Source organism: Manis javanica, chromosome 16 (assembly GCF_040802235.1).
Source record: "Manis javanica isolate MJ-LG chromosome 16, MJ_LKY, whole genome shotgun sequence".
Taxonomy (NCBI): Eukaryota; Metazoa; Chordata; class Mammalia; order Pholidota; family Manidae; genus Manis; species Manis javanica.
In genome coordinates, this window is record NC_133171.1 from 64,812,350 (window position 1) to 64,824,898 (window position 12,549).

The 12,549-nt window shown below is 46.1% G+C and overlaps 1 protein-coding gene across 11 annotated transcripts in view; it reads right to left on the bottom strand.

Annotated features, from left to right (window-relative positions):
• LOC118968671 (doublecortin domain-containing protein 2-like) overlaps positions 1-11,665 on the bottom strand; it is a 147,948-nt gene extending 136,283 nt beyond the window's left edge. For 5 of the 11 annotated variants that reach the window (XR_012126127.1, XR_012126126.1, XM_073224401.1 and 2 more), the window contains exons 1-2: positions 9,728-11,643; positions 6,746-6,796 (exon numbers count right to left, since the gene is read on the bottom strand). Coding sequence is in view for 3 of the 11 variants with exons in the window: in XM_073224401.1 (XP_073080502.1) it covers positions 6,784-6,796; positions 9,728-10,017 (303 nt within the window). In the remaining 8 variants the exon portion in view is untranslated. The other 6 variants (XR_005056450.2, XR_012126130.1, XR_012126128.1 and 3 more) reach the window with 3 other exon arrangements.
• Between the last annotated feature and the right edge of the window lie 884 nt (positions 11,666-12,549).

Here is a 12,549-nt window from a genome sequence, read left to right on the forward strand (position 1 = left end):
AAGATTAGTGAGTCAAATCACACAGCCCCATGCCTTCCTGCAGGAAGGTTAATAATTACACCCAATTTCAAGTCTAGAATCCCATTCCCAACCAAAAGCCTTTAGGCAGCAGATCCCATGGTATGTTTCATTAGAGACTATGCCTGATGATCAAGCTGAAATGTGAATCTTTATCACGATACTGAAAACCATAAAGACACTCGCCAGAGTCACGGACTGGGGCACCGCCCGCGCTCCCGCAGGCTCTACAAACGCAGAGACAGGGGGGGTTTCAAAAGACCCCTTCCTGTCTCCCCTCCTCCCAGGGCACTCCTGCTGGGCCCCCACTACAAAGAAACCCGGTTCATCCGAATCCTCCTACCCGAACCCACCCACGAAGTGAGGAAGGTGTACTAGCGAGTGCTCAGTGCGAGGGCCTGGCCAGCCGGAGGGCCCCGCTGCCCGGGAAGGGGCTGACTGGCCGGCTCTGTGGGGCCCGGAGGGCGCAGTCAGCTCGGGGCCTGAGTAGGGCAGGCCTGGCCCACCGCCCTCTCCCACGGGCAGTTGCACTCTCGTCCGGTGCCCCAGCAGGCAAGTGAGGGGCAGATAAGAAAAGGGGGGAACCAAACAGACCCTTGACTTTTTAAGGTATAAATGGAAGGGAGGGGGTAAAAATTACATTTTCTGATGACCCTGAAAATACAGGTTAGCAAGAGACAAGGAACAAAACAAAGCTCTGAACTGTTCTGTGTTAAGAAATCAATGCAATCTTGGGGCAGAGGTAGAACAGAGCCTGATGGGGAAAAAGAGACAGGAGTCAAGAAGCGAAGCCAGAGGCTGGGCCTGAACGGGCATCCCAGGCCACGGCGTCTGGCGGCAAGTTCTAGGCTGCTGAACCTCGTACACAACCTACAAAGTGTGCTCCATGTTTACAAATCACAGGTGAACTTCACCACACACACGTATGTGAATGGAGTATTTGGGAGGACATCAGTGAAAGGATTTCACCCCAGAGTTGACAGGGTCTTAGACACAGCCTGTAGAACAAGACAGTCGATAACACACCTAATATTTTGGAAGCGGAAGCTCAGAAGTGAGCATGAGATAATAGTCACTGCAGGAATTCACAGACATCTTGGGAAGAAGGTGGATATTAAAAAGGGAAAGCAATAGAGTTCAAGCCAAATATCCTAATCATAAAGAAATGGATAAGGTGTTCATAACTCCAGGAAATGGAACTAATTTTTCCAGGAATTAGGTGTTTATTCTCCTCAAAAATGTCCCATTGTTCTCTGACCCATTATTGATAATAAAGTTCAAAAACTGTTTACCCCTCAATAGGAAGGCTCTTAAACTCAGAAATATACATATTCTACACAAAGATCAGTGTTCACAGAGTCAATACAGAGGTACAGATGCTGGGCAGGCTGAGTGGCAGTGACTCCATGAGGACAGGGCCATGCTGTGCAGTTCTCGGGTGGTGGCACGATGTCTGGCCCAGAGCAGGCACACAGTAAGTCCCTGTGAGTGAAAACATCCATCTAATATGGCTCCAAACTATCCTAGATGTACAATAAATGTATCACACAAAGGTTTAACCACAACTAATTTTATCCCTGAAACAAAACTTAAATAGGCAGTGACCATGACGACGTCTAAGTTATTTGAGACAAATGTGAAATGTAGAATAACCAGGCATGCATGAGGCAAACAGACATCTCCCTTAACTGTCGGTTAGGAATATTCAAAATAGCAGAGAATTATAACTACTAGCAGTCTGCTAATGCTAGAATTAGCAGGTCTCCTAGAGACTCGTGATGTGAGACCAGTCTGTTGCACATGTTAAGCCCCATCAGCCAAAGGCTACTGGGACCTGTAACAACCTTGTCCAACAGAAGCAGAGGTACTGGCTTGGCTGCAGCAAGGTGACGCCTGCTGAGAAAGAGGGAGGAGGGACATGTTGTTTGAAAGGTTTGGGTTCTCTCTGAAGGATTCCGAGGAGGGGCTAAGAGAAGCAGATTCAGTTCTGGATTGACTGAAATTTGAAATGAGATTAGGAGAGTAAATGGGGATTAACCAAGGCTTGTTCTGAGGTGAGGGCAGTTTAGTAAAATAAGGGAACAGCAAAGCAGGTCTGGGTATCTGCAGGAAGAAAGCAACAGTCACTGAAGAGGCACCACCCTACGGCCCATGGCAGCTGCTGGGCTGGGAGAGGCATGGCTCTCTGTGAGCTCTACGCCCAACTCACAGCAAGGCTGCCTCTGCCTTCTCCATCCAAGCTGATTTTCACTCTCTGTCAGAGGCTTTTACAGAGAGTTAAGTATTAAATAATCCCCCTTAATTAAGTTGTAGAAAGGGACATTCTCAAAACCCTAATCAAGGAGAAAGAGGCCAAAAATAAAATATTCTATTATATTTAAAATCTTTTCAAACTGGCTGACCCACAACTCTAACCCCTTCTGCAGTTCCTCAGACCTCCAAGCATACTTCTGGCCCAGTCCATGTGCCCTGGAAAATGGTATTTCCCATCTCCTCTCCTAGATCCTAAACTCCTGGAGAGAAAGAGCTGTGAATTATTCACCTATGTCTGGCGCCCCACCAATGCCCAGCACATCCTAAGCGCTCTGTAGCCAAGCTAACTGCTTGTCCCTTCTGTATATGTGTACCCAGGCCTCTTGCCAATCAAACAGACTTTGCACTCTAAGTAACTATTTAAGAAAGTCCTAATCTGAAGGATTCACTACACTTAATGAGATGTGGGCCCAGGGGTGATCAAAGAGATTTACAACTCAAGGTCAGAGAGGAAACACCCAATTGGGAGATGGCTTTGCCTCAACATGATAAAGCCAAAGGCACCTTGAAATGAGCAGCTCAACACAAACGCAACCGAATCCCACCAAATCAAATCATTCATATGTGGTGCTGGAGATGCTTAATGCATCTGTCCTTTCAGACAGATTGCAAATCCTCAAGGAGAAGCTATGCACATCCTGTTCATTTCTGCACTCTGGCACTCTGCCTCGAGCTGCATGGTATAGGTGCTCAATCACATGGAAGCCAAGTGGATAACGTGGGGAAACAAGGAGGACTCACTCAGTGAGAGAACACTGCCCGCTGGTGAGGAGGAGAGGCACCCCACGAGTAGATCAGAGGTGCCCAGGGCATGAGAACAGAAGACTCCCATGGACTGTCACCACAGAGGGAGGGAGGGAGGAAGCGGGTGAGTCAAGATGGAAAACAGAAGCACAGAGGAGACCTGGGCAGGGAGGGGGATGGAAGCAGAGAGGCCCAGGAAGACGTAAGTAAGGAGACGAGTTGCCAAGGTCAGAGGGCAAGACACTGTCACCACTGATGTTGGGAGAGCAGGAAGAGATGAAAACAGTTGCCCCGGCTGACTGCGGAGGGGAGGCTCGGGCGCCAGGAGCATCTGGGAGGCCTCTGCCTGGTCATCCACGAAAACAAGACCCGGGTGTTAGGCAAGGAAGTCTGCTCTGAGCCCTCAGCATGCCCCAGCTCTGGGGCAGGTACAAACCACCAGACGCTGGTTTTCATCTTTCTGCTTCCTGCCTCCTTCTCCTTGTCCCTGTTCTTCCTGCTCCCCTGCTTTCCTTCTGCTGCCCACAGTATCAGCCAGATAAGACCATGTGTTCCCTTCAGGTCGGTGGAAGAGGTCCATTAGGGTTCTGTGTCCCCATGGTATGGCCACAGACAGCAGCAGAAGAAAGACTGGCTGTCCTTTCAGTGGCTCTTCAAACACAAGCCTCGTGGAACAGAAAAGCAATTACAGAGACCAGAACTTCCAGTGCCAAAGTGACCTGCTCTCAGCAAGTAGAAACCACTGTGTCTGGGTTATTAACTATCTAAAGAGCATCCATGTTATATGATGGACTTCAGTGAGGTGCTCTGGGAAAAGGAAATTTGCCAGAGTCCCAGCACCCCCTGGCTGGGTTTCCTATCACGTGTAGAAGAAACAGCCACAGTGGTGAGTACCTGATGCTACACAGTCTACACAAACCCACTGCACTGCAAAGGTCTTTCTATAGTAACATGTACTGGGGAAAATCAGAATTGACATATTTCAAGCAATTAGGGTAACCAAATCATGTGCACTGGCTTTTTTATGTAGCCCAACACTGAAAACTCCAACAGTATGAAATGAGCTCAGATTCAAGGGAATGCCCCCTGTTTTGATGAAGAGGTCATTTTACTCATCCTTCTGACTGAATAAATGATGTTTGTGCTACTACCACATAGAAACTTCCCCATGAGACAACTCTAAGCCCTCCAGTTCTGTATTCATGTGCTAAACCCACTTCAAAATTAATTCTGTGAGGTCCAAGAATGTGTTCTCTAAGAAGAATAGCAGTCACCGACAGTATCTAACTGGGTGTACTTTTCAGTACACTTGAACGGTGACAGGAAATCACCACCTCAGATCAAGAAACTAGCACCTGTGATTTTTCTGAGAGGCCAGTATCCACACATCTGTTCTCAAATTTTGAACATAGTTCTCTGACTTACAAACGTGTTGGAATTCTACAAGTTTGTTTGTAAATCAGTTGTGGAAAGGGAAGAGGTATTTCTCCACAGTAAAAATTACATACACAATAGTTAGGTTCTCAGGGCAGCCCTCCAAAGCATTTTTAACTTGTGCCATACCTAAAACAACAGCAATAATACTGTAAAACCAAGAGTTAAAGAGTTATCTCTGTAGGGAAGTACATTCAGATTCCCTTTTGGGATGCCAGGAACCCAAAACTCCCCCTTTCTGGTAATGAGAGTAGGGGCTACCTTTGCTCAAAGCAGGCTTCACATGTAGTCATGGTGTGGACTTTGAGGAGGAGGGTCTCTTTGTTGAAGGTCAAGGGTAGTGAATACACTTCTGGTGCAGACTAGGAGGGAAAGTTGGGGAAGAAAAAAGTGGGAAAGATGGCTTCAGGAAGCAGGTGGGAGCGGGGGCTTCGGTGGGTAAGGGAAGTGCTGAAGAGCATGGACAGGCAGTCTCCTACCACCTCCTCTCATCTCCTTTTCATCCCCAAATTTTCTCTACTTCTTTCTTTTTAATCCCCTTTGAAAGGTCTGGTGGGGAATGACTGAGAAGAAATGAAAGGCTATAGCAGGGTTTATGCAGTAACATAAGGGAGAAGATAAGGGGAGGAAATCACCAGTAGGAAACAAAGTGGGAGAGATACAGCCCTCTAGCCACCACAAAGGGGCAGGTTTTTCGCTGCATTCATGTGTCCATATATCAGAACTTCGTGTGGCTCCTGCGCAGGCCTCAAGTAAAGAGAAAACAATAGCTACTGCTCCAAGGTGGAATTAAAATAGCAAATTAAATTAACTGGAGTCCTTGTGAATGTTTCCTTGGTTAAAGATAACTTTAATGAGAGAAAAAAGCAATCCGAGAAACTTACTGCACACCTGTTGCACTTTGCTAAGCACAATGTCTTCATCAAAAACACCAGAATCCAAAGTAAATATGTTCATATTCTTTAGGAATTTACACATCCCAAATTCTATCATAGAAAGTCAGTTTCAACCACCAACTTCAAGTAAGGTTGCCAGCTTCAAACAGTTGGGTATCCTTCAAACAAAACTGTTACCCAGAACTAATTCACTAATGTCCTTTTTCACTATTTGCTCTAGATAGTAACCAGCGGTTATAATTTAACTGAAACATAAGCGCCACCTGAAACATTCATACCTTTGCCTACGTTAAGCTATAAATCTTAGCACCTTCATGAATAATCAATTTGACACACATCGAAAATAAAAAATACAAACAAGAATATCAATTATTTTAAATAGCTGGGATTAGCAACTCTTTCCACGAATTATCCAAATGAAGAATTTGACCTCACATTCTTCTAAATACTGCACAATTCTTACATAGTTTTTTTCTAGAGACCTAGTTGGTCCTATTGGGCATAAACACAATGCAGGAGAGGTGAGCAGTCTCTCCAAACGAGGAAAAAAGTCTTCGCTGCCAGCCATTTTTTCACTTGCAGAACACACCCATTTGTTTATGTGGGGTCAAAATGGGGAGAAGGGAGTCTGGGCTGGTGAACACAACCCCAGTCTGGGTTAACTATGATGTTTCCTTGCATCTCACTGCCTCATGTCCAGTGACTGCCTTAACTTTGTTCTTGTCTATTTTTCATCCACAAACTATATGTCCTGCAGAATATCTGAAAATTCCACTAGGAATTCAGAAGCTATATGGAATGAAGTGTTCTGAATATCCACTCCCAATCTTCCCACGTGCTTTTGGGACTGTGTTCAGGTGAGCTTCAGTGCAAGTTAAAATTGAGGTGCTGTCCTGATATCATGTGGGAAGTCCGACAGGTTCCTCTGCAGGCCTTGGGGGCAGTCAGGGTGAGCCTGGCTACTGTAAACACTGTGCTGTCAGAGGCAATAAGTTAGGAAAGGGATTGTTTTTTGGTAAAGATTGGTGTCACAGCACCCAGAATATCTTCCCACTTGACAAGGAAAATTCCTATGGATTTCAACCAGGGCACTAGAAAATGGGAAGGTAGGAACATACTGTGTCTAATTCCTACATGTCTTAAGACACCTGCTCAGTCTCTGTTACTGATAATGATTCAAAGAAAGAGTTATCTTTGCCTCAAAACCTATAATGTCCCATTTGTATATTAAACAACTTATCTCATTATTACAATGTCATCCAAATCTCTAAGACACATCATAAGAAACACAAAAATGGCACTGTTATTTATTTGAACCTTCAAATAATTATTTGCATTACCTCTGTAGTGACTTCCATTGGTCTTTTCTTGATTTCTCCTATGTCCAGTAACTGGGGGAAAACAAAACAAAAAAGCAGTAAGGGTTTCTTTTACTGCTTTTGAGTCAGTCATATAAATGTTTTTCAAAAGTATTAAAGAGTAAAGTAAGCCATAGTAAGTACTTAAACCTAAAACAAAAAATCAGGAGCTAGTAATTAAAAGCAATTATGGTAGAAACTGCTTCCAGTGTCACCAAGAGCTGACACATCTGCTCTAAACTTCAATGACCCTAAAATCATAGAAATACATAATTCTATTGGGGAACATTTCCCGCCCCCCCCCAATGGTTAACACCTACTATATGGTATTTCTACTTCTTATGTCAATTTGGAAGTAAGGAGTGGTTTGTGCGTAAAGATACTTAACAGCTCCATTAATCACAAGCTTTAGGTCAAACAAAGTCCTGAGCACCTGTATTAGAATAACAACTGTGAAAGGCTGGGAGATCTTTTTCCCCGTGAGAGCAACTTTAATGATACAGAAATGCAGAAATGCTCAGCCATGTGGGATGGTTTAGGCATCAGTTCACCTGAGCCAGATGGGGTGAACTAGTTAAACTCTGGAGACCCCTATTATTCCATCATTAATTACTACAGATGTTAACTAGTGATCGTTCTTTAGCAATAGTATAAGCACAATCGGAAAACGTTATACTTCTGTCAACTTCAACCTGCAAATCCATCACTGTGATCCGGTTCCACTGTGCTTCATACACAGAAGGTGCTAAATAAATGTTTTAATATAAAAAATAAGTATAAATCTAGCACTTAAATTATGACCATGAATAGAATGGTCTCTAGAATTCTCTGCTATAAAATAAAGGTTTAATAGCTACCTGTGGTGTAATCGTAGTTTCAAAACTATTAGAAAAAGGTTGAGCAAAAGAAATTGAAGAAATTGATCATTTTCATTTGAAAAATATTTTTCACCATTGCCATCTTCCCCAACATCATTTAGGTTCTAAAGGACATGAATTACCCTCAATATCTTTTGGGCTTTCTTTTGTTTTTGCCAGTTGCTTCATGTGTTACATAGTGAAACTTAACAACTGCTAAGCTCAGATACATTCAGCATTTAAATCTTCATGACTTTCATCATTATAACCGTAATACTACTACTTTAACACAAATAAACTGTTCATCCGTCAGCATGGAAAACCAACCATGGAAACTGTTATAACAAACTTAATTTTTTGTGTGTGAGAATTCACAGCAAAAATAGCCATGCAAATCTCCCATACATAAGGAGCAATTTCAAGTGTACTTTCTGTTTGGTTTGGAACGGTACCTGTTTTTTTTTTCAAATTGATAGTACCAAATAAACAAAAGAGAAAACGAATTCCTAAATAAAGTGAGCCTACAATTTTGGAGCCATTAATAGTCTCTGAAGCAGGTTTCCATTCCCATGAAATTGCTTTATATGAAAATTAGTCAATAAAAAAATCAATAAAGCAAATGATGAAAGGAACCGGACATAGAGATGGTTTCCATTCATATAACATTTTGGTGTTTACCGAACACGTTCACATCCATACCATTTACTTTCTACAGCACTGTGAGGCAGGAATTTCTGTTTTAAGAAACTAACTTAGCTGAGTCAAGTGCTGGTGCAAGGATAAGGAGCTAATAAACATTGCTGCTTTAAGAAAGTTTTAAGTCTCTTGGTTTTCAGTTTTCAGTTCCAAGTTTCTCTGAAGTATACCTTCTCATTTGGTTCCTTTCTAAATTAGAGAACTCATGCTAAAGGAAGTTTAAGGGAAGGGAAAAATAAATCCGAATACAGCCCTCAACTCCCACAAAAGGAATGTCTGGTGTAGCAAAAAGCAAGACGACTAGAACTCAGCTTAAATTTAAGAAAGGAAGGGTGTGACAGACTTTAGAGATATTCGGAAAAAAATTTTCCATGCAGTTAAAATCGAAATTCACAGGCATAGATTTTATGGTGAAGATATTTTTTGCTATCCTGAGGCCCAAGCTGAGTTTTAATTAAACTATTATATTCAAAACCATGTAATACTGAGTTAAAACGGGATCCAGCAATTCCCTCCTAAGTATATAACCAAGAGAAATGAAAAGCTACACACAGGTGCTCACAGCAGCATTATTCGCAACGGCCGAGAAGAAGCAGGCCAGGCACCCACCCACTGGAAGCGGTACGTCCGCAGGAGCACGATTAGCAGTGAAGGCGGAGCACTGACCTCCCTGCCACCGCACGGGCCCGGCTTGGGAAACGCTACGCTAAGTGGAAGAAGCCCCACACGTTGTAGGATTCCACGCCGGCCAGTGTCCACCACTCAGATCCATGGGCCGCGGGCGAGCGGTCAGCAGGGGCGGGAGAAGGGGAAGTGGGAGGCACCGCGTCCTTTTGGAGGGTGAACGTTGTCATGCTAGCCTGTGGTGACGGCTGCACAGCTCTGTGAATACACTGAAACCACTGAGATGGGCGAGGTTCTATCATGGGAAACACACCTGGGTAAAGCAACAAAACAACCCTGCGGAATATTAAATTCCACCTGTCCTACCGGCCCCGTTCAGAAGTATCTCCGACTGAGCTCCCCTAACTTCCGCGGGCTGCAGCTGAACTGCTCCTTTGCACCCTAGGTCACCAGGGGCGAGCACCCCGCTGCCGCCCGACGGAGTCCCGTCTGCTCTCCTCAGCGCCCGCGGCGGCCAGCGCGCTCACGGGGCCAGCGGTCCGCTCCCGGCAGGGACGGGGCGGCGCGTGGACACGGGGCCCCGGGACTCGAGCCTCCTAGCGCCAACCGGGGGAAGCCGGGACTCCGAGGCGCTTCAGCCCTCAGGGCGGGTCCGCGCGCGGGGTGGCCGGGAAGGGGCGGAGAAGGCCGCGCGGCTGGGCCACTGCCGCCCCGCGGGGTCCCGTCCCCGCTGCCGGTCGCTAGGCCCTCCGCCGAGCGCGCCCTGGGCGGCGGCGCCCGCGCTCACCTTATCTTCTTGAAGGCCTCCCGGCCCCCGGCCACGTAGCTGGCCCCGCTCTGGACCTGCTCCAGCCTCCAGACGCGGTGCCCGGCCAGCGGGGTGTAGAGGTTCCGCACGGCCTCGAAGGGCGCCCGGACGCCGCGCGTCGCCTCCTGTAGCAGGGCGTCGAAGCGGCAGCCCTTCTCACGGAACACCACGCGGCGCCCGGCGAAGAACGGGTTCCCGTTGCGGTACACCAGCACGCTCTTCACGGCCGGATGCGCCTGCAGGCTGGGTATGGTGCGGGCGCCGCTCATCCTCCCTGCGGACCGCGGCCGCCTCCCGCACGGACCTGCGGAGCCAGCCTCCGGGAGAAGCGGGACAAGAGCCGCGGCCACGGAGACCGGCCTGCAGGGCCCACCCTTCCCGGCTCCGCCCGCGCAGCCAATCAGCGCTCTGGGCGCGGCGGGGCGCCGGGGGAGCCGCCGACGGCGCGCGGGGGCCGGGGGCGCTGCGTTCGGGCGGGCGCCCGCCAAGGGTAAAGCGGGAGAAACGCTAGATTCTCACGTTACGGTTGCGTGTTTCCAGACCTTGATTCCTTTCCCTCCTGCTCCCGGAATTAAAGCAATGAAGATTCTGTTTGGAATTGCCCAGGTTATGCTCTGCGGAAAGATCACACCCTAAAAAACAGACGGGGCAGCCGAGCGTTAGGGCCCCTCGCCCTCCCCGAGCCCTGCTGTGCGGGCTCCGCCGGCGGGCTGGGTCCCTGGGCTTTGCCCGCCCCGCGCCAGGACCGGCGGCGAGGAGGCCGGGGGGCCTCGGAGCGCTGCTGGGCGGAGGGGGGCCCGAGAAGGTCAGGGAGACGCGGAGAGGTCTGGCGGCACACTTCGCTCTTTCCTCTGAAAGGCACAGGCGAAAATTCTCTCCTGGTTCCCTGTGATTCCAGGACCGGCTTCACCACCACATGCACCCGTCTGAAGGACATTGCGATCTGGGGCAAAGACATTTTTATAAAGTTTACTTATTAATTCATCAGTGCCTTGAAATGTAAGTTTGCAAAAAATGACCAAAGAGAAGAGACTAATACAGAGGGAAGAGAGAGGGGGGAAATTTTGCGAGCTCATTGTGAAGAGCAGACAGGCCGAGGGCATGAATGGGGAAAGAACTGTAGCAAATACTCCACCCTGTAGTTGAGCCAGAATACCTGTTTTGCAGGGTGGAAAGCAGAAAATCAAGCCATCCCCAGACCACCCAACTCCCTTGCCTCCTGTCCGGGCCCAGTACAAAATGATAAGGTGTGTCTCCTTGCTCAGAAATTAAAGAGCTTAGTAAAAATGTTTGTTCTATACAGTCCCACATATCTAAGGAGTTAAGAGCTAATACAAAGCACAGTTTCCTACCTTAGCTGATTTATTGCCATTTAGAGTGTGAGATGAGTAATCACAATTTCCTGAAATAACAAACATTGAACCTTCTTTTGTTTTTGTATTGCTTCCTGTCATAAACTCCAAAGAAACCTATAGCTACTTATCTTTAAATTCTACATGAACCAAACATTACATTTCTCTAGCTTACTATTTACTTCCTCTGAAAAACATATATGATTTCATGTTAAGAGATTTGATATCCGTGAGAAACTTCGCAGTTCACTAGGGTGTGATCTGCAAGCCTAACAGCAAAATGGCAAGTGCAGGGGAAGAGAGAAGGGGCGCTGGGAGAATTCACCCAGGGAGCTGCTGTTCAGTCTGCACTACCAGAGGGAATATGATCTTGCCTGGATCTTCCAGCATTCAGTTTCATGATAAAGGCAGGCATTTAATAAATATTTGTTAAGTGGAGTAATCTGAGAGTGGGTGGTACAGACATGAAGGAGGAAGGAACAAGGGAGGCACCTTAAGGACTGAATGCTGTTCCCAGCATTGTGTTAGATACTGTGGGATACATGTGGTTTGCTAAATGTCCTGAATTACCCTCCTTCTAAAACAATAAAAAATACTGGATTAAAAACGTTTAAATCTTTTCTTTTTAAACACATTGCCAATTTCACAAGAATGAAAAGAATTCAGAAAAGTCAAAAACTGAGTGAAAACAGAAATCTTGGGAGGTAAGTAAGCCCAGAAATGAGCTTTAACCTAAATATATGTGCTGATGCCCTGGTGAACTAGAACTGTTGTGCTAATAGCTACACATGGAAGTAGGCACAAGAGGTGGGTCTAGGGCATCCTGGAGATGGCAGGCTAGGAGGAATCCACTTGTGAATCTGGAACCTCAGAGTTACGCCATAGATATAACAGCAAACAAGAGCTAAACCCTCTTCACAGAGCAAGGACAGCAGGGAGACATGCTTATTTTAATTTGTGCTAAAAGCAAAAGTGGAAGGGAGGGATTAAGGAATTTCCCCCTGATAATACCTGATCACACAGTTCACTCCCAGGTAGCCACTGAACCTAATAACTCAATAGATAATATATCTACTAGATAACCTAATAACCCAATAGATCTTCTGAATCTAAAAAAAAAATGTAAAGCAGAGGATTAAATTTACAGTGATCTGGCTTGGAAATTCTCTCAGATGACAAATCCTATCTGGGGGAACATAACTTCTACTCATTCTATAAATAATTTCTGCGGTTAATGTTCCAAGGCATATGGACTCACAGTCAAAAATTATAAGACTTATAAGAAAACAGGCCATGAATGAGAGCCTGAAGACACAATAGAGAAAAGGATCTCAAAGATTTAAGATACTGAAATTACACAGAACATAAAATAATTCTGTGTAGTATGTTTAAAGAAATAAAATGATTGAAAATACGAGTAAGGAACGATAAATTTTAAAAATGACCAAA